Genomic DNA, 22,124 nt, shown 5'->3' on the forward strand with positions numbered 1-22,124 from the left:
TAAAAAATAAACTATTAAAAAAAAGAGAGAAGAGGATAGAGAAAGATAGCAAGTGATAGCAAGTGAACAATACAGAGGATGTTAGTGAGAAACAGATATGGTTTATTATCTGTTGATGATGACGTGTATAGTATTCTCAACTGGACTGGTCTGGGAAGTATTTCATGATGGGTGAAGTCTTTTAACAAGCAAAATGAGAAATAGTGATTGACTGTTTTAAAAAATTATAATAATAATACTAATTATTGGGAAATGCATGGAAAAGACATTGAATGATAAAGCAGGGAGATTGATGTCTCTGTATTGACTGACATGCATGGCATTCCCTTTTGAAAAAGCAATGGAAGTCAATGTAAAGTTATATGTAATCCAATGTAATATAAAGAAGATTATGATGATAAAAAAAAAGGTATTCTTACCTGATCCAGCCCCTGCTTACATCTCTGACTTCCATTTTATATAATTTTCCACCTTTACTTATTATACCAAAGCTTTTCTTCTATTCTTTTGAGTACTACCACCTAATTTATACTTTGGTTCACTAGCATTTTCTTCTACCTGAAATGCTTTTATTTGGATCCTAACATAGTGGTTCTTCTCATCATTCAGATGTTACTTCCCATATCATACCATTTCAAAGTGGCTTCCTTGACAGTCCTATTTAAATAACTCCATCTCACCCACACTCCAACTACTCTCTAGCTCATCAACTAACTTTCCTTTTTCTGTCACATTCACTAACTTATAGAAAGTATCTTAATTATTTGTAAATAAAGCTGGTACATACTTCCACATGAGAATATAAGGTCTGAGGACAAGAATGTCCCTTTCCTTAAGGCTAAATCCTCAGGGCTTAGAAAATGGAATATAGTAAGTGTTCAAAAAGTAGAACAAATAAACAGATGAATGAATGAATGAATGAATGAAAAAGTATCATATTGTTAAGTAAGAGACAAGTAAAAAGAAAAAATTTCTTAAAGGCAGTGGTGTGGTTAAGGCAGCTGGATCCTACAGGGCTGATGGCATGGTTCAAGTTCCGGACCCTTGGCTTGAAAAATACAATGGGTGCATGTGCATGCATGCCCAAAATTCTAAGAGTGAGAAGGGATTGCAGCATGACCACCAACCAGCCTTTCCCAGGGACGCTTTCTCGCTTTCTCACTTTCTCTGTCTCTCTCCAGTGAGCATAAGCCTTATAACAAAAGCAACAGTAACAAAAATCTCCAGGAATCTTCACAAACAGCTACAAATTATCCTTTCTGAAAATTACTAGCCCTAGAGGAGTTTTAATCTCTGAACATTCTACACGTGAGCTTTATCAGCCATATTGGGTGAATGTTTAATAGGTTATAATGCTTAGTAAATCAGGACACTTGTTTTAATTCCTTGGATGTCAGATTTCAAACCATTCAATTAGATTTTTAAACCTTTTACATTTATTTTAATTTAGAGCCAGCAGTCATTGTACCAATACAAAAAAAAAAAAATGAATACACTATTCAGATACACACTTCTTTGATTTTTTAAAGAGGTTTTGGTTGTAAAGCACATGCGCTTGCAGGAAAGAGAGACAGAGACAGTGAAAGAGAAAGTGAGAAATCACCCCCCCTCCCAGGGGGCATGACCACACAGCAATACCTTCTCCTTCATTCTCCTCCTGGGATCTTGGGCACATATACATACATGCCAGGCATGATATTCAAGCCACCAGTTCCAGAACTCAAAATGCAGTCGGCCAAGTGGGAGTCCAGCGATGTAACCACTACACCATCTACTGGCCCCCACTGTTCTTTGATTAAAATTAGCTTTTTCAAGTAAATCCCCAGGTACATCTCCGTTTTCTATATGTTGCTTAAAAAAAATTAAAATTATTTTAAATGTCTATTTTTGGGGAAAGCATTAAAATTAAAGAAAAATCCTCATTATCTAACATACATTATACTGAAAGTCTTTAGAAGAAAAGTATTAAACATGAAACAACTACTGAACAAAAACCCTATTCACACATTGCTAGAAAAGTATGCCTTATAAAGAAGTTTTGTGGAGACACAGCACACTGCATACAGTAAAGCTTCCATATCACTGCCCTATTTTTTTAAAACTTCTCCATCTTGTAAAATATTTGCAAGCTTGCAGGTGGTATTTTGAAACACAGAACTGAAACAAAGACTAGGTCATATAAAATGAGAAAGTCTGGACACAAACAGTTTGCTAGTCTCAAATTCTGAGGTCTGCATTCTCCTCTGCTGGGATATAGCATATAAAGAGAAAAAATTGTCACCACAAAATACTACTCCTGTTTCTTTATTTCATCTCACCACTACCTTTACTGAGAACTTAACTATAAAATGATGGATATGAGGCTTTAACAAGCTTAAGGTAGATATTTGGAAGAATTCTCAAATTTTGAAACTATCTGGCAATTTGGCCAATTAAAAAAACCATAACTCTAAAAATAAAGTACTACCAACAAAGCAATACAAACCCCCCACAAACAGGTTTTGTCAAATACAGTAGAAAATTAAGCATCAAGTATCTACATACTCTAACATAAATTTGTGATTAGTTTACTTGTAGTTATATTCAGTTGTATGAAAAGAAAATTAGATAAGCAATTTCTATGGAGGCAATATACAGTGATATACTTCAAATTCATTAAAAAGCAAGAGACTGGTAATGTTTTTCCACATAGAAATGGTGTAATCTCCAAAGTATGACTTAAACCTAAAGTCCAAACAAATAAATTTTATCAGTTCTACTTTACTGAAAGGCAAAGCTCCTACATAATAACATGCAAGAATTTTAAATTCTTGAAAGCAAGTGTCAAGTACTACACACAATTTCCATACACAGCAGGTAGTAAAGCAAGAAAAGAACTGACACAGTTACTCTCCTTAAAAGAGACATACAATGGAGAACTGTTATACAGAGCTAGCATACTACAGGTCTATGCATTAAAGATGTTGTGGCTATTAACAGTTTAAACCTTTACTGTATTTTGCTAATTGGTACATAGAACTTTAAAGCTTTTGAAAGATAAAACATTCTAGTCAGTTCAATTCTCTAGCATTGTTCAAGTATTCCAAGTAGGAACAAAGAAGAAAATAAATCTGCTTTAATTGCTGAAGAATCACAGATAATAGAGATGGCTGAACACTGTAGGAAAAAAATCTTTTTCTCCTTAAGCACTTTAAATATAGAAAGATTATTTTCTATTTTGAGTTTTAATGATTCATTGCTGCATATAAAAATTATATTTAGCATCATTTCTTCTGTAATATTTAGTAAGTTACGTATAGCTTGATAATATTTTAAAATAACATTTTAATGAGGCATGCATTTTAAAATACAAAAAATTCTGTACTTATTTATAAAATTTTAATGAGAAATAATTATAAATGATAAATGATTTGTCTCAATGATCATTGCAGTTAAATGTAGATTAACTGAAATTGTTTTAAAACTGTATATCATTAATATGAGTAGAATCATTTGTTTTAAATGATCAAATAACACTATTTTAGATAAATTTTCAAAAATATTAACAGCATATTTTACCCATAAACATGAACTATTTTAACATTACCTTAAACACTTAAAATACTATGTATGTCATGTGATGAGAATATGAGATGCAATTTAATAATCTTCTAAATGTATAAGCAATTACCTTTTATATGATTAATGTCATTGGTACATAATATATTTACTGATTAATATACACAAAAAGTTCAGGAAGAAGAACTTTTCCTTCTACCTTTAACTAAGTCTTAACATTTTTCATTACTTGAGTCTTTGCTATTTTTCGGAATCAATTTCACACATGTATACAGTCATGACACTTCAAAAAATAATGCCAATTAAATTTTTTTTCACCAAGAAATTTATACTTTCCAAGTCATCAGTCATTATTTCTTCCCTAGAATTTTAAGCAATGGTACTGCTGCGGTCTTAAAAGGCTATTCATCATCTTTTTTTTCCCAATAGCTTGTGAGGAGTGTAAAAACTGACACAGGGAAGTACACTGTAAAAGAACACACTTGCTTTTAAAACAAAATATACAGCAAACTAACACATGTAGTCAATTCTTTATTTTCTTTTTTATTTTATAGTCTCATCTGAATAAATGACTATAAATAAGAATTTTTAAGATGAAAAACTTGAAGAAACATTACTCATATTTAGTGAAAGTCTTAAAGGAAAAGAAACCCACAAGCTAAACTGCCACCATTGGAGGTTCTCAAAAGCTGCTGTTCTTTGATGTAAAATGAAATACTACTTAGTGAATAAAACATAAAAAACTCCTGTCTACCCTTCAAAGAGACATATCCTTTGACCCAGTGCTCCAGACTAAAGCCTTGAAATTTTTGCACAAGAATGCTGCGAGAGCAAAGTCCAGACAAAACAGACACTTGAGATGCTAGAAGGCTGTATAACCCCAATCGCAGACACTACTCTTTCCAATAATCTAGCAGAGATAGCGCTGCCATACACCAAAAGAAAGTAATCTCACCCAAAGAAAACTGACCCTTTAAATAAAAGCAAACAGTCAAAGCAAATGTAAGCCTTTAACTCAGGTTTATCTTTTTTGTGTAAGTCACTTCTTAATGACCAATTTTTAATTTGAGTTGAAGACTAATAAAATGTTTTAGCTATAAACTTTTAGTACATTAGGAAGAAAGAAAGGACCAATTCTTGTGTAGCAAATACAACTGCTTTACTTTTGAAGACTTGCAAAAATCATTCAACTTTGCAAATTTCTTACAACAAATTCAAGTAAAAAAAATTAGAAAACTGATAACAGTGAGAAAAATTTCTATTAAATAACTTGTTACACACATTCTAAAACAGTAATATTAAAGCCTTTTGGGCTAAAGTACTACATCTATCATGTGCATATTAATTGAACAGTGATTACTTATTGCAAGTGTCAGCAAGTACCAAAACTTTAACTGGTTTTAGTATTCGGAGGAAAATGTCAAATTGTAAAAATACAACAAATTGGCAATATTCTAAACACAATTTGTTTTATGTGCACATCTAACCTTTAAAATAAAGAAAATAGAGACTATTGAAAATGTCCAGAATATTAGGGTTTTACATTAATAGCACAGTACTATAATTTCTAAAAGAAATCTTTGAAATGATAGTTCTCTTCCCTCACCTCAAAAAATATTTGTGATTTACAGATTGCTAAATAAAAATTATCCTTTTCTCATGCATTTGAGAACACACGTATAACTAAAATACCTGTTGTAAAAGTTAAAACAAATGGTGCTTAATAGTTTTTAAACAAAATAATTAAGCATATAAATGAATACGTACAATTCAAAGTGTTAACATAAAAACAGAAATATAATGCCTGGCAAAAGTAAACGCTCAGCATTTGCTGAATAAATAAACTAAGAATGAAGGGATGACAGCAATCGACATAATTGTTACAAAGATATTATACAAATGTTCAAACTATTTAAACTAATTCTGTATTATTTTATTAGTAAAGTGAGTCTATTCTTATATTTTATGAGTATTTTTCTGTTTTTGTATTAACAGTTCATAGTGGTAAATAGTTAATACAACATAACTGTGATGCATCAGTATATAAAAAAGCAGATAATAAACATTATTTTAAAGAAATCATAAGTATACCAATGTAGGTCTAATTTATGCTTTGGTTGTGTTTTGGGGAGAACACCTACTCAAAATCTTTAAAGAGCATTGCAAATTTAACTTCTCTCTTTTGTATAGTCAAAGTGAATATAAAAAGACAACATGTTCATTGGACTTGGGTATTCATCAAATGTACTGAAAGGAGATTGGGCTTGGTGGAGGCATAAAGGAAAAAAGTTACCCTCTTAATAAAGCACAAAGGCAAAGACATTCTTCACCCAACCTCCATGGCACAGCTCCTCCTGCAACAAAAACCAAGGGCCAAGCAAACAACTATTTGTAAGCTTTCCTTATTATCTATAGGAAGTATCACACATTTGGATATAATAGTCCAACCTACAAAAAGCTTTTTAAAAAGAGAAAACATCGTGCTTCTCGCCATAAATTTAAAGGATTATTTTAAGTTGGTGTCATCTATTTTTTCGATATTTAACTTATTAGTTCTGAGAGTAAATTAAAAGATTAGTTAGCAGTTCATAGACAAACAAGAGAAGACAGTCTTAAAATTGTTTATAAATATTAATACTACCATGTATTGACACAAAATTATTTACTAACAATAATGCAAGAATTATGATAATTTTATTCACTGAAGACCTGGTTGCTAACAGTGTCAGCACTGACTATGGTTCCAAATTGAGAGAATGGATTGTTTGTATCAGAAAATGCTGGGTAGACATTCCCCCTCTGTGTCTTTAAAAAAATAAGGTATATATTATCAATATATAACTTACACCAGGAGAAAATAAATTTTCTTTGTAAATACTTATCATAGGACAAAACACTATGAAAATTCTTTTAATATATTAAATTCTCAATATTAAATTATGCCTGTAAGATATAACAGTAAAAATTTTTAAAATTAAGCTTTACTTGGTAACATGAACTTTGAGTGAATCTGAGAATAACACTTAAAAATAACAAACAGTAAATTCTTCAAGCTATAAGAACAAAACCAGGACTTGATAATATTACACATAAAAAAGGATCTGAGCCTTTAGTTCTACATGAAACCCACATAAGGGGTATGAGAACCTAAATCTTACATTGCCTTACTGGAACTGCTGTGATTAAAAGGGATGGCAGCAACAATCCCCACCACACCCTGTGCTACATCTGTAGTATCATGAGACATTCTGGAAACATTTTAAAAGGATTCAAACTGGAAGGTAATCAAAATGATTAATTACCTCGAACTCGTGTGAAGTAAACCAAAACCCTGTGGATGTTGAATCCAGAAAAGAAAAGACTTCAGGGAATGATTTTCAAACTTCCTGGTCTCAGAATTTCGTATCTTAAAAATTACTGGAACTCCACCAGGTTTTTCTTTTATGTTCTATCTACCATATAATAAATTAAAATGGAGAATAAAAAAAATATATATCGAATTTAGAATAATAATCCAATTATATGATAATATAAGCAATGTTTTAATTAAAATTACTATTTTCAAAAACTAAAAAATAAAATGAGGGGAGTGGTTCTCACTTACATTTTTGAAAATCTCTTTAATGTCCAACTTAATAAGAGACAGCTGACTACTAACATCTGTTCTTGCATTCAAATTTGTACTAGGTGGTTTTGACTGAAATTCATGAAGAAAATTTATCATCATAGAGACATGCAGTTTCAAAAATGAGTATTTTAGTACCCTTAATAGCATCATATTTAGTACATTAAAATCTATTGTTCCTACCTTGCACTTTAAATGAAATTTTTACCTATGAATGATTTTCTTACATCATGTGTTGGCCATGTGTAAAATATTGGTTCAGAGGTATGTAGATCTTCCAAATGTTAACAGATTGCCCAACATCAAAATATCATATTCACTAATGTCATTGCCAATTCCATTAGAACAGTCTTTAAATACTAGGAAAATGTCAAGGTCAATAAGATCATTGGCAGAATAAAGTTCTACAGAAATTCTTATGTTAACTTGAAAGTTTGAGTTTTCATCATGGGCAATACTTTCCTGAAGTGACAAGTTCCTTTTCAAGAAAATGTCTGTCATGTACCAAAAAAGGAATAACCAGTTTTATTATTACTGTTTTTCAATTAAAAGTTGCACCATGAAGAATACACATACAAGAGATTTTTCTTTTCTTTTTTTTAAATTTTGCCAGAGGGTACATGTGCACACTAGAGAAAGACAGAAAGTGACAGTACCTGCCCCCACCCCCCCCATAGGAAATGGTCACATAGTAATCCCTTTTCCTCCAATTCTCCCTCCTTTTATCCCAGGGAGAGGGTGACTTTTCACTCTCTTTGTCTCTCTCCTTCTCCTTCAGCACCCTATGGCAAAAAAAAAAAAAAAAAAAAAAAAGGAAAATTTTTCACTACTTTGGTTAAGAATATTAAGTAAAACCAGCTTTTTTTTTGAGAGAGACTTTTGCTATAGGGTGTATATGCTTGCCAGAGAGACAGGGAGACAAAAAGCAAGAAATCACACCGCAATCTCTTCTCCTCCATTCTCTTCTTGGGATTTCTGGGCACACATCCACATGCACTCTGGCGTGAGTTTAACCTGTCAGGTCCGGGACTCAAAACACATTAGATTAAGTGGAAGTCCAACGATGTAACTGTTATGCCATCTGCTGGTTCCTAAGTAAAACTAGCTTTAAAAACGGGGAGGCAGCAGGTGGCATGGTGGTTAAGGCACTGGACTCCTGCATGGCCAACCACAGTTTGAGTCTTGGACCTGGCAGACTGCTTTCTCATTCTCTCTCTCTCTCTCTCTCTCTCTCTGGTCAAATTAATAGGAATAAATAAAATTAAAGAAATAATTCCATAAAATAAAAAAAAAAGAAAACAAAAAACCTTGACTGAAAAGAAAGATACAATGATGATTAAGTAGCACAGTGTGGGCCCACTACCTAGATTTATACTTAGATACCAGTTTTACCATAATTGTTTAGTACCGTCAGTCTCAATGTCAACACAGTATGAAGAACAAATAAAAATGGTGTACTTATGTAGAGTTTGTCTTATAGACCTTCTGAAAGGTTTTGGACACCTCTACAGATTTCAGGAAGGCTGTCATCTGGAAAATGGCATGTCCTACATGTTGTTAGTAGACTAGAACTTAAACCAACAGACAGAAGTTAAAAGAACTAGGTTAATACCAAATTAAGAAATGACCTTTTCTCCCCTTTACAACATTGAGATATAATTTATAAACAGTAAAAGTCATGCTTCTTAGTTTACAGTTCTGTGGTTTTCTTTCTTTACAAATATAAATATGGGTTTTGATAAGAATCACTACCTTAAACAAGAGTTACATCACCATCCAAAATTTGCTTGGGTCCCTAAATTAACCACTCCTCCCATATTCAGCACTGACAACCACTGATCAATTTTCTTTTTTTTTCTTTGGAGAGGTTTTTGCTATAGAGAGCATGTGCTCACCAGACAGACAGAGAGAGACAGAAAGTGAGAAATCATCCCCCAGGGGTGGATGGCCATGCCACAATCCATTCTCCTCCATTCTCCTCTTAGGACCTTGGGCATGCATACACACGTGCCCGGCGTGAGTTTAAGCTGCCGGGTCCGGGACTCGAACCGCGGTCGACTACGTGGGAGTCCAGCGACATAGCCATTATGCCAACTGCTGGTCCCACCACTGATCAATTTTCTATCCAGCGTTTTATCTATTTCAGAATGTCAAATCAACGTAATCATACAGTATGTAGTCTTTTGAGCTTGGTTTTTAAATAGGTATTGTTTATATTTTCTGGATACAATTGCTTGATCAGATAAGTGTTTTGCAAATATCTTCTCTCAATTCTAACAATTCTTTCAAAGAGTCAAAGTTGTTTTTTTAATAATTATTTCACTTTAACTTTATTTATTTATTTATTTTTACAATTTGGTCAGAGAGAGACAGAGTAAGAGTGAGAGTGAGAGCAAGAGAGAGAGAGGGAAAGTGAAAAAGCAAGTCCCCAGGTCCAGGATTTGAACCTTGGTTGGTCATGTGGGAGTCTAGTGCCCTTAACCACCATGCCACCTGCCGGCCCTAGAGCCAAAGTTTTTAATTGTGAGAAATACAAATTTTATTATTTAATAAAATAGGTCATGCTTTTGGTAGTGTATTTAAAAAATATTAGACCCAAAAATCACAAATAATTTTTCCCACATTTTGAGAAATTTTATAATTTTTAGCTTAAAATTTAGTCTGTATTTAAGATTTGGAACTTAATTTTTGTATCTTTTTGTGTAATTTTGGTGCAAGGTATAATTAAAGGGATTTCTGGCATATGAATACTTAAATATAATTTTCCTATCATCATTCATTGAAAAGACTATTCTTTCTCCATAAGGAACAGGTTTTGTAATAATTTTGGCTGATCATAGCAGCCTCACAAGGAAACAAAAACTGAATAACTGGACATTTTTTATACAGAAGTTGAACTAGCTATTTAATCTAATAAGAAAAGGCAGAATGAGGCCAGCAGATGACATAGCAGTTACACTGTTGGACTCGCACATGACTGACCGTGGTTCAAATCCCAGACCCAGTGGCTGGAAAAGCATGCTGGACATGTAGGCACGCATGCCTAAGATCCCAAGAGGAGAATGGAGAAGGGATTGTGGCATGGCCATCCCCTCTCAGGGGTAATTTTTCATTTTCCCTCTCACTCTCTCTGGTGAGCCCAAGTGCTCTAAAGCAAAAATATCCTAAGAACAAAAACAAAAAACCCTCTAGCAGTTCAGGTTTTAACTATTTGGTTAATTATTGAATTCCCACATAAAACTGCTCTTGAATTTATTACTTCATATGACCTAGGCTTTAGTAGGTATCACCTATAAGAAATACTTAAGGGACCAGCAGATGGCATAATGGTTACACTGCTGGACTCCCACATAGTTGGCCACAGTTCAAGCCCTGCAGCTTAAAACTCAGGCCAGGCATGTGTGCAGGCGTGACTAAGATCCTGAGAAGAGAATAGAGGAGAAGGGATTGAGCTTGGTCATCACCTTGGGGCATTCTCCCTTTCTGTCTCTCTGTCCCTCTCTGATTCACTGGCAAGTGCATGCGCCCCTATAGCAAAATCGTTCTCTCAAAAAAAAAAAAAAAAAAAAAAAAGTAAGAGCTTTATAGGGCTAGTTGGTGGCATGGTGGCTAAGGTAGCTGCATCCCACACAGCCTACTGCAAGGTTCGAATCCTGAACCTGGCGGTTGGAAAATATACTGGGCATGTGTACATGTGAGAGAGGAGAATGGAGAAGGGACTGCAGCAAGGCCACTCAAGGGATCTCATTTTCCCTCTCTCCCCCCAGTAAGCCCAAGAGCCCTATAACAAATTTTTTTTAAAAAAAAGAAGAAAAAACAATATTATAAATGAATAACCAATAAAAACCATAATAATGGCTAACTTTCTTTTTTTTTTCTTGGAGAGGTTTTCACTATAGGGCGTGTGCGCTCGCCAGACAGACAGAGACAGAGAGACAGAAAGCGAGAAATCACCCCCCAGGGGGGGATGGCCACACCACAATCCCTTCTCCTCCATTCTCCTCTCGGGATCTTGGGCACACACGCACACACGCCCAGCATGAGTTTAAGCCGCCGGGTCCGGGACGCAAACCGCGGTCGACTACGTGGGAGTCCAGCGACATAGCCATTACGCTAACTGCTGATCCCATGGCTAACTGTCTTAACCTCAATTAAGATTCTAGCATCTACTCAACTTCAGGTATAAATGTAATTTTTCTCTAGTGTTGGGTAGTAATAAAAATGGTATATTAACCTAATAATTTGGTTTATACTGTATAGTGACATTAAAATGCTGTTTTCACATCTTTTAAAATAGTCATAAAGATTTTCTTTACATTTTCAAACATTTTGATCCCACGTGGCTGGCTAAGATTCAAATCCCAGTCTCAGCAGCTCAAAAAATATGCTGCACATGTGTATTTGTGTCCCAAATCCTAATGGGATAGAGATATACTGGAGAAGGGTTTGTGACATGACCACACCCTATTGGAAAGGTTTTCTCTCTCTGGCAAGTTCATGCATTTGGCAATAGGTAACACCCACCGAAATGAACTTTCTTAGAGCAATATATTACTAGCTGGCTGCTCATTCTTCAAACTAAAATAAATAAATAAATAAATAAATAAATAAATTAGAAGTTATTAGTACTTTTACAACTTTATAGGAAGTAAACCATAATGCTAGAACAAGAAGGTAACCTCTTGGGCCTTTAAAGAGATGATCACAGGAAAAATTAAAATAGTACCTACATTCATTAATTAAAAACACAGATGTGAAAATCATCTTCTTTCACACATGAAACTGGCTAATTTCCTCTAGACTTGACCAAGCAAGTGACATTTGATTAACATTTGAAAAATAAGTAGATGGTGAATGGATGAAGACCTACCCCCTAGTAAGAAAGCATCCTGGTAAAATGAACAGGAACTCTGAATGCCCTAGAGAAGGAAAAAGAACAGCAACTTCCAGGTTTAGTGGGGCTCTAGAACAGAATGCAAAGGATAGTGCTACATGGCCCCACCTGGTGGTCCTGGCAGTAGCAAACTGAGCAGTAATACTGGAAGTCATGCGGCTGACCTCAAGTTCAGATCCACAATTTGTCCTGAAAACACGTGTGTATTCATATGCTCAAGATCCTGATGAGCTAGATGGCTGGGGAAAGGAGATTTTGGTGTAATGAGATCCTATTGCAGGTGCCTTGCTCTCTCTCTCATGTCCATGCAAACAAGTTCCCTGTCATACATAAATTTTTTTAAAAAGACAGTGGTAAAAGATAAACCTAAAGTAGAAGACAGGAGCTCAATGTCATAAGACTGCATAGGCTATATTTGGGCTTTTAACATTTACTATAAGGACACCAGGAAGCACCAAAGGATTTTACACAAGAACGTAACAGTGACGGCATTTTAAAAAGACCACTCTAGAGAACCAGCAGTTAACATAATGGCTATGTCGCTGGACTCCCACGTAGTAGACTGCGATTCCCATCCGGGACCTGGTGGCTTAAAACTCACGCCAGGAACGTGTGCATACGTGCCCAAGATCCCGAGAGGAGAATGGAGGAGAAGGGATTGCAGCATGACCATCCCCCCTGGGGGATGATTTCTCGCTTTCTGTCTCTATGTCTCTCTCTGTCTGTCTGGCGAGTGCACGCGCCCTATAGCAAAAACCTCTCCCAAAAAAAAAAAAAGACCACTCTAGTTATCCTGTGGAAAATCAATCAGAGGAATATTAAAGAGTCTAAGGGAGATCAATTAAGAGATGACTGCAGCAGTCCAGATGAAAGATACGTAGCCTAGATAGGATGATGGCAATTGTATATGACGTCAGTAGGAAGACATATGAGGCCATTTGAAGATAAAACCAATTAGCCTGAAGAATTAAGATGTGAATTTTCCCACTGTCTGTTAACTTATCTACTTATCTGTTTATATCTTTAAGTGCAAAATAGAAATTTAAAGCTCAAAGTTGAATGATATAAGACTGTGCAACTAAAAAAGAAGTAGCCCATATATATTTAGTCAAGGCAAATCGGGAATAAAATGAAAATGAAAAGCATTCCTATCAGAAATCTTAGAAACATTACAAAATGTATACTATTGTACAATATAAGCATAAATATCAAGTTACAGTAAAAGTAACAGATCACACACTGAAAAGATTTATATTATGGTTATCAAAATTTTGTCTGCTACTGATTAACAAAGATTATTATTCATTTGTTGCTAATTGTAATCTAACTCGCATATGTAGAAATGGGATGTGTATATGTACATATATATACAGAGAGAGAGAGAGGTGTGTATGTGTGTGTGTATGTGTGTGTATACACACAGTAACAAAAATGTTGCAGGTTCCAGGACAACCCATTGTATGTGATTTTGGATAGCACTGCTAACTATCTCACAACTTAATAGGATATAACTGAGAAAAAAATTTTTAAACACACTCATTATAAAATGAAAGTGTTCTAATTGCTACTTATAAACACCATAAAAATAAAAGTCTTTCATAATTTTAGTTTCTAAATATTTGTTTATGATTTAATATTTATATGTAATGCTTTATCTTTTATCTTTAAATGACAAATGTGCCTTCTTAAAATTGTATAATCTAGAAGTTCGAATTTAAATCACATTCTCTGGAAGAACCCATAACTATACTGAACATCTATTATAAAAAAATAAAAATAAAAAACCCTGAAGGCACAGGGAAGAACAGGAACTACTCTACCATTCTTGAAGTGAAGGTACTTAATGAGACTAGGACAGTGTGGAATGGGGTAAGTGAAGAGAAGAGGATAGAGAAAGATAGCAAGTGAGCAATAGAGAGACAGGACGTCAGTGAGAAACAGATAGGGTTTATTAACTGTTGATGATGACATGTATAGAATTCTCAACTGGATTGGTCTGAGGAGTGTTTCATGACGGGCAAAGTATTTTTACAAGCAAAACGAGAAATAGCAATTGACTGTTTTATAAAAATAATTAGAATAATAAAGATAATGATTGGGGAAAACAGAAAAGATATGGAATGTTGAAGTGGGGAGATTAATGTCTCTGTACTGACTGACGTGCATGGCATTCCCTTTTGAAGAAACAATGTAACACACAGTAAAGTTATATGTAATCCAATGTAATATGAAGAAGATATGATGATAAAAAATAAAAAAAATAAAAAAATAAATTAATTAATTAATTAAAAAAAGAAAAAAAAAAAAAAACCCTGAAGGCAGAATCACAGCAGTGTATATGAAAATCCTTACCAATTTTTCATCAACTGTTATGAGTTGCGTGCTTCGAGTTTGGTCCTGTGCCAGCCTCCATGTGGAAGTGCTCAACAACCTGCAGTGCAAGACTTTAAGTTAAAAAATGATCCATGGAATCAGAAAAGAGTGACAGACAAATCTTACATAAACAAGCAATTTTAACAATATCTGTCTTATTTAAAAAAAAAAAAAAAAAAAGGAAAGAAAGAAAGAGGAGGGAGCACAAAAGTCCTTTTTCTCCCCAATTAGTTCTGTCTGCTGAGTTTTTGGCAGACTCTCACTTGACAGTTCACAACAGGCTGAACTTTGTCAGTCTAAGGCTCTCTGTCACAGAAAGGCCACCAGTGACAAAATACTATACTGCTCTCCATGAGCGTACAGTGGCTGGTTTGTCAAGACTAGGCAGAAACATGTAAAGCTATAACAACTCTTCTGGAATGCTGACTCCTGAACAATGGCACCAAAAAGGGGGTGAAAATCTCAATTATAATAAAAAGTACCTTCACTCTCACTTTAACCCCAAACTAGTGTAAACAGAAATTATCTGTATGATTATTTAACTAATGTTACTAGTTCAGTCCTATATCCCATTCACAAAAATTGGAGAAAAGTCTGAATGATCAAAATTTAAGTATTAATTTGGAAGCAGAATATAGGCACAGAATCTATTGATGTCTCCTTTATATTAGCATATTCCCACTCTCACCCCAAAGAAATTATTTAACAGACTTTTTATTTCAAAATACATGGTCATTTACACTAACATATGTCATATCTATTTCTGATTGTGGCATTTTAGCATTAATAGTACTTTTATAGTATTTTCCAAACTACTTAGTCATTTTATACATATTTCTCTTTCAAAAATTAGTATATATAACTCAAATTTCCAAACCAAATATGTAACATTTAGTTTATTTTCTTTTTTTAAGGTAGGTTCTCACCATGTCACCATGCTCCTGACTCTGCCTCACGACTGGGATTAGAGGCATGATCTCACTATATTTCCCAGATCAACCTCCAGTTTCACAATCCTGCCTCAGGTTTCCTGAGTCGCTGGGACCACAGATGCATATCACTGTTTCCAGTCTTTAGCATGGGCTGGAAATTGAACCTGGACCTCTCATGTACACTCGGCCTGGGCAGCATCCTAGCAATGCACACCACTATTAGGCCCTTTTTTCTGTTTCAAAAAATTTGCTAAAGGGGATGTGCACTTGATGGAGAGACACAGAGAGGGAAAGTGAGAAAGCACTCCCCAGGGGAATGGCCAAGCCCCAGTCCCTTCTCCTCCATTCTCCTCTGGGAATTTTAGGTATACACACACACACACACACACACACACACGCCTGGCATGATTTTCAAGCCACCAAGTCCAGGACTCAAACAGTGGTCAGTCACGTGGGAGTTCGGCACCTTAACTACCATGCCATCTGCTGGCCTCTTACTGTTAAAATTTAATCTAACTTATTTACTTATATTTTAGTTTTGTCATGGGGCACATGTGTTCACTGAACAGAGAGAGAGGGAAAGTGAAACATCCACCACCACCATCACCATCACCACCACAATCATCCCACCCCCTGCCCCGCTCCGGGGATTACGGCCACAAAGTAATCCCTTTTCCTTCATTCTCTTCTTGGGATTTTGGGCATACACACACATGTGCCTGGTGTGATTTTTATACTTCCAGGTCTGGGACTTGACCTGTGGTTGGTCATATGGGAATCCAGTGTCCTAACCACCACACCACCTGCTGGCCTCACTTAAATTTTAAGAGTTCTCTGTGTATTGTATATATACGTCCTTCATCAGGTAGATGTTTTTAAATTATTTTCTCCTAGTCTGTAGCTTGTACAAATGGTATTAAACAGATTTAAAAGTTTTTTTTTTCACAGAATACAAAATTTTCATTTTTTGGGGGGGAGAGGTTTTTTTGCTTATAGGGCAAATGTGCCTGCCAGAAAGACAGAGAGAGACAGAGAGTGAGAAATCACCCCCTGGGGGGGATGCCACACCACAATCCCTTCTTCTCCATTCTCCTCTTGGGATCTTGGGCACGCACACACATGCGCCCGGCTTGAGTTTAAGCCATCAGTCAAACCACGGTTGACTACATGGGAGTCCAGCGACAAAGTCTTGGTCCCCAAAATTTTCATTTTAATGAATTCCAACTTAGCCATTTTTACTCTCATGGAGCATGCTTTTGGCATCTTCTGATTCATGTACATTTATTAGGATTTTCTTCATTTCCTTTATCAGCATTTTCTAGTTTTCTTCATACTTAAATAATACTATTTTTATTATGGCAAAATATACTTTTTAAAACTTCTAAATGGCACAAAAAATTTAAAAAGCTATTTCCATTCAAAAATAATATCTTGAGACCAGCAGGTGGCATGGTGGTTAAGGTGCTGGACACTCCCACATGGCTGACCACGATTCAAGTTCTGGACCTGATGACTTGCTTTCTCACCTTCTCTCTCTCTCTCACCTTCTTGCTCTCTCTCACCTTCTCTCTCTCTCACTCTCTCTGTGGTCAAACTAAAAATAAATAAATGAATAAATAAAATTAACAAATAATTTTTTAAAAATAATAATAATAATAATATCTTTAAAGTATTATTGACCCAAATTACTAACATTATTCCCCCTATGAAGCAAATTAACTGTGAAAACTAAGAATAATTTAGTAGGGACCAGCAGTGGCACAGTGGTTAACATGCTGGACTCCCATGTAGCCAGCCAACTGTCATTCGAGTCCCAGACTCAGAAGTTTGAAATTCACACAGGACATGTGTGCATGCGTGCCCAAAATTCCAAGAGAAGGGACAGCAGCATGGCCATCCCCTGGGGAAATGATTTCTTGCTTTTGTTCTCTTTATCTCTCCCTCTCTCTCTCTAGCAAGTGCACACGTTCTATAGCAAAAATCTCTCTTAAAAAAAAAAAAAAAAAGGATAATTATTATTTAAGGGCTGGCAGGTCGTGTGATGGCTAAAGGCACTGGACTCCCACATGAGTAACTGCAGTTCGAGTCCCAGACCTGGCAGCTTGCTTTCTCACTTTCTTTCTCTCTCTCTCTCTGTCCCTCTCTGATCCAATTAAAATAAAAAAAGTTAAATAATTCTTTTCTTATGCTTTCTCACTTTCTTTCTCTCTCTCTCTCTGTCCCTCTCTGATCCAATTAAAATAAAAAAAGTTAAATAATTCTTTTCTTAGGAACCAGCAGTTATAGTAATGGCTATGTCGCTGGACTCCCATGTAGTTGACCGTGGTTCGAGTCCCGGACCCGGTGGCTTAAACTCATGCCAGGCATGTGTATGTGCATGCCCAAGATCCCGAAAGGAGAATGGAGGAGAAGGGATTGTGATGTGTCCATCCCACCTGGGGGCTGATTTCTTGCTTTCTGTCTCTCTGTCTCTCTCTGTCTTTCTAGTGAGCCCATGCGTCCTACAGCAAAAACCTCTCAAAAATTAATAATAATTCTTTTTTTAAAAAAAGAGAATTTAGTAAAAATTACCATAGCCTGTGTCATGGTTTGAAACTTGATTCTAATTAATTTTGACACTCCTCTTTTTCATTAAAAGCTAGAGGCCTATATCTTCTAAAATCTGAGCTCTGTGGCTATTTGATCAATATAAGTAAAAGTGAAACTATGTATGTTTACAGGGGGCATGCCTTAAGAGACTAGCAGTTTGTACTTCCTCTCTCTTAGAACATTGTTTCTTGGAATATTTCACTCTTAGAACCTAGACACCATGTGAAGACCAATCGATGTCCCACAGACTGGCCCATGTGAGAACAAATCAATATCCGACAACACTTTGCCATTCACATGAGTGACATAGAACTTCTAGCCCATGTCAAGCCTGGATGGATCTATCTGGAACAGACAAGTAGCTTTGCCAAAAATGTCTAAATTTATGAGCAAGAGACTTTTTTTTTTTTAGGTTTTTGTCGTAGGACACATGTACTCACTGGACAGACAGAAAGAGGGAAAGAAAGAAATCACCCCCAAGTAGGGATGGCCAGGCTGCATTGTATTTTCCTCCATTCTCCTCCTGGAATTATGGGCAGGCCCAGATGCAAAAGTGCCTGGTGGAGTTTTCAGGTCACAAGGTTCAGGGCCCAAACTGCAGTCTGCCATGTAGGAATCCAGTGCATTAACCGCCATGCCACCTGCTGGCCCCAACTACTGTCATTTCAACCAGCTGAGTACTGAAGTGGTTTGTGTCCAGCTATATATTTTTTAAAATTCCTTGGGCTGGTTCCATAGAACCGTGGTTAGATACAGTACACAGGAAGGTGGATTTCTACATGACCAACCAGGATTCAAGTCTCCACCTCAGTAGTTTGAAAGTCTGCATGGGTTTAAGAACTAGAGGGAAAAAGGCATGCCAGGCATCTGTACACAGCCGAGATCCTGGCAGGATGTAAAACAGGAGGAAAAAGGATTATAGTGTGACTGGGCCCCATTAGAAAGTATTTTCTCTCTCTTTCTTGCTCTTATTTGTGCACATATCCTCTGGCTTAAGAAAATTAATTAAATAATTAATTAAATTCCTACAAACAACTTGATATGTTTTACAAAAATTAAAGTTGAACCAGTGAGGAGAGTCAAAAAAAAAAAAAAAAGGATAATTATTATTTAAGGGCTGGCAGGTCGTGTGATGGCTAAAGGCACTGGACTCCCACATGAGTAACTGCAGTTCGAGTCCCAGACCTGGCAGCTTGCTTTCTCACTTTCTTTCTCTCTCTCTCTCTGTCCCTCTCTGATCCAATTAAAATAAAAAAAGTTAAATAATTCTTTTCTTAGGAACCAGCAGTTATAGTAATGGCTATGTCGCTGGACTCCCATGTAGTTGACCGTGGTTCGAGTCCCGGACCCGGTGGCTTAAACTCATGCCAGGCATGTGTATGTGCATGCCCAAGATCCCGAAAGGAGAATGGAGGAGAAGGGATTGTGATGTGTCCATCCCACCTGGGGGCTGATTTCTTGCTTTCTGTCTCTCTGTCTCTCTCTGTCTTTCTAGTGAGCCCATGCGTCCTACAGCAAAAACCTCTCAAAAATTAATAATAATTCTTTTTTTAAAAAAAGAGAATTTAGTAAAAATTACCATAGCCTGTGTCATGGTTTGAAACTTGATTCTAATTAATTTTGACACTCCTCTTTTTCATTAAAAGCTAGAGGCCTATATCTTCTAAAATCTGAGCTCTGTGGCTATTTGATCAATATAAGTAAAAGTGAAACTATGTATGTTTACAGGGGGCATGCCTTAAGAGACTAGCAGTTTGTACTTCCTCTCTCTTAGAACATTGTTTCTTGGAATATTTCACTCTTAGAACCTAGACACCATGTGAAGACCAATCGATGTCCCACAGACTGGCCCATGTGAGAACAAATCAATATCCGACAACACTTTGCCATTCACATGAGTGACATAGAACTTCTAGCCCATGTCAAGCCTGGATGGATCTATCTGGAACAGACAAGTAGCTTTGCCAAAAATGTCTAAATTTATGAGCAAGAGACTTTTTTTTTTTTAGGTTTTTGTCGTAGGACACATGTACTCACTGGACAGACAGAAAGAGGGAAAGAAAGAAATCACCCCCAAGTAGGGATGGCCAGGCTGCATTGTATTTTCCTCCATTCTCCTCCTGGAATTATGGGCAGGCCCAGATGCAAAAGTGCCTGGTGGAGTTTTCAGGTCACAAGGTTCAGGGCCCAAACTGCAGTCAGCCATGTAGGAATCCAGTGCATTAACCGCCATGCCACCTGCTGGCCCCAACTACTGTCATTTCAACCAGCTGAGTACTGAAGTGGTTTGTGTCCAGCTATATATTTTTTAAAATTCCTTGGGCTGGTTCCATAGAACCGTGGTTAGATACAGTACACAGGAAGGTGGATTTCTACATGACCAACCAGGATTCAAGTCTCCACCTCAGTAGTTTGAAAGTCTGCATGGGTTTAAGAACTAGAGGGAAAAAGGCATGCCAGGCATCTGTACACAGCCGAGATCCTGGCAGGATGTAAAACAGGAGGAAAAAGGATTATAGTGTGACTGGGCCCCATTAGAAAGTATTTTCTCTCTCTTTCTTGCTCTTATTTGTGCACATATCCTCTGGCTTAAGAAAATTAATTAAATAATTAATTAAATTCCTACAAACAACTTGATATGTTTTACAAAAATTAAAGTTGAACCAGTGAGGAGAGTCAAGGGAGCAGGCTTCAGGGACACATTCACGGCTCTTGAGAACTAGTGATTTCAGGGAAAAAAGAAATGAAGATTTTTTTTTTTTACTGATAATTCAGCCTCCAGCCCAAACTTCAGTGGTAGGAGCTCCCTCAAGTCTTCACTCTGCCTCTGCCTCTGTCTCCCTCTTCTGATTTTTTTGTATTTTTTTTCTTTTTAAAGCATTTTCTGGGCTTTCAGCACCTCCTTTCCTTTATCTTGTTAATAATCTCCTCTCCTCCTCCGAACCCAGGAGAGGCAAGGGAGCAGGCCTTCAGAAGACACCTTCATGGGAGACCAGCAGTTAGCGTAATGGCTATGTCGCTAGATTCCCATGTAGTCGACTGTGTTTCACGTCCCAGACCCGGTGGTGGCTTAAAACTCATGCCGAGCGCGTGCATGTGTGTAACCAAGATCCCAAAAGGAGAATGGAAGAGAAGGGACTGCGGCGCGGCCATCCCCCCAGGGGGTGATTTCTCGCTTTTTGTCTCTCAATATAAAAAAAAAAAAAAAAAAAAAAAAAAACCTCAAAAAAAAAAAAAAAAAAGACACCTTCATGGCTCTTGAGAATTAGTGATTTCGTGCAACGCGCAAGCATACCACGCGGTTTTCTAATTTTTGCTTTTTTGAAAAAAAAAATTTTTAAGGGTTTTGGTTTTTTTAGTTTTTTTCTTCTCTTTTTCTCTGTTTCTTGATTGTTTTTCTTGCTGTTGTTTCTCTTTCTCTGTTTCCTTTTCTGCACACTCCTCGATGCTCAGATTGAACTTCAAGTTTGGGAAGAAACACACAATCCATCAGATGATTAGAAATCACCACAGGGCCACAAAAAATATGAGAAAGCAAGAAAATACCTCTCCTCCAGAGGAAAAAAAACCTCCTCTTCATCCACAGACAGTTCGATGGAAGTCATGGAAATGTCTGATAAAGAATTTAGAACATTCATAATGGCAAAGCTAACAGAGATGGAAGAGAAGAGAGACAATCAACTGTAGAAGAGAAAGGAGAAAGGAGCTGACAGAGTTCTGGGATGTGAGGAAATTCTTGCAAGATCTAAAAGAGGAATTACACATTACAAAAGAATCAAATGGAACTGTTAGAGATAAAGGCTATAATACAGGAAGTCAAAATTTCCCTTGAAAGTATTAAAAGCAGACTAGATCATACAGAAAATAGAATCTCAGATGTAAAAGAGAAAATTGCTAAATTGGTTGCCTAGAAAAATCCACCACGAAGACTGAGAAAATTGCCCCCCAAAATGAATATACGAGAAATATTAGATGCCATCAAACTTCCAAACATCTGTATAACTAGCACCCCAGAAGGCAAAGAGACTCATAAGGGCATTGATAATCTTTTCCATGAAATCCTGCAAGAAAACGAGAAGCACTCAAAGATCCAGTCTCAAGAAATACAAAGGACCCCAAATAGAATCAACCCAAGAAGATCTTCTCTAAGACA

General features: G+C 36.3%; 1 protein-coding gene across 1 annotated transcript in view; it reads right to left on the minus strand.

The window, feature by feature from the left end:
* Nucleotides 1-22,124, minus strand: part of NDUFS4 (NADH:ubiquinone oxidoreductase subunit S4) — a 128,107-nt gene that overhangs the window by 85,288 nt on the left and 20,695 nt on the right. The window contains exon 2 of the mRNA XM_006149018.3: nucleotides 14,431-14,508. Within this exon, the coding sequence (XP_006149080.1) occupies nucleotides 14,431-14,508 (78 nt within the window). The remainder of the gene's footprint in view (nucleotides 1-14,430; nucleotides 14,509-22,124) is intronic.

The sequence above is a fragment of the Tupaia chinensis genome, unplaced genomic scaffold (assembly GCF_000334495.1).
Source record: "Tupaia chinensis unplaced genomic scaffold, TupChi_1.0 Scaffold000251_1, whole genome shotgun sequence".
Taxonomy (NCBI): domain Eukaryota; kingdom Metazoa; phylum Chordata; class Mammalia; order Scandentia; family Tupaiidae; genus Tupaia; species Tupaia belangeri.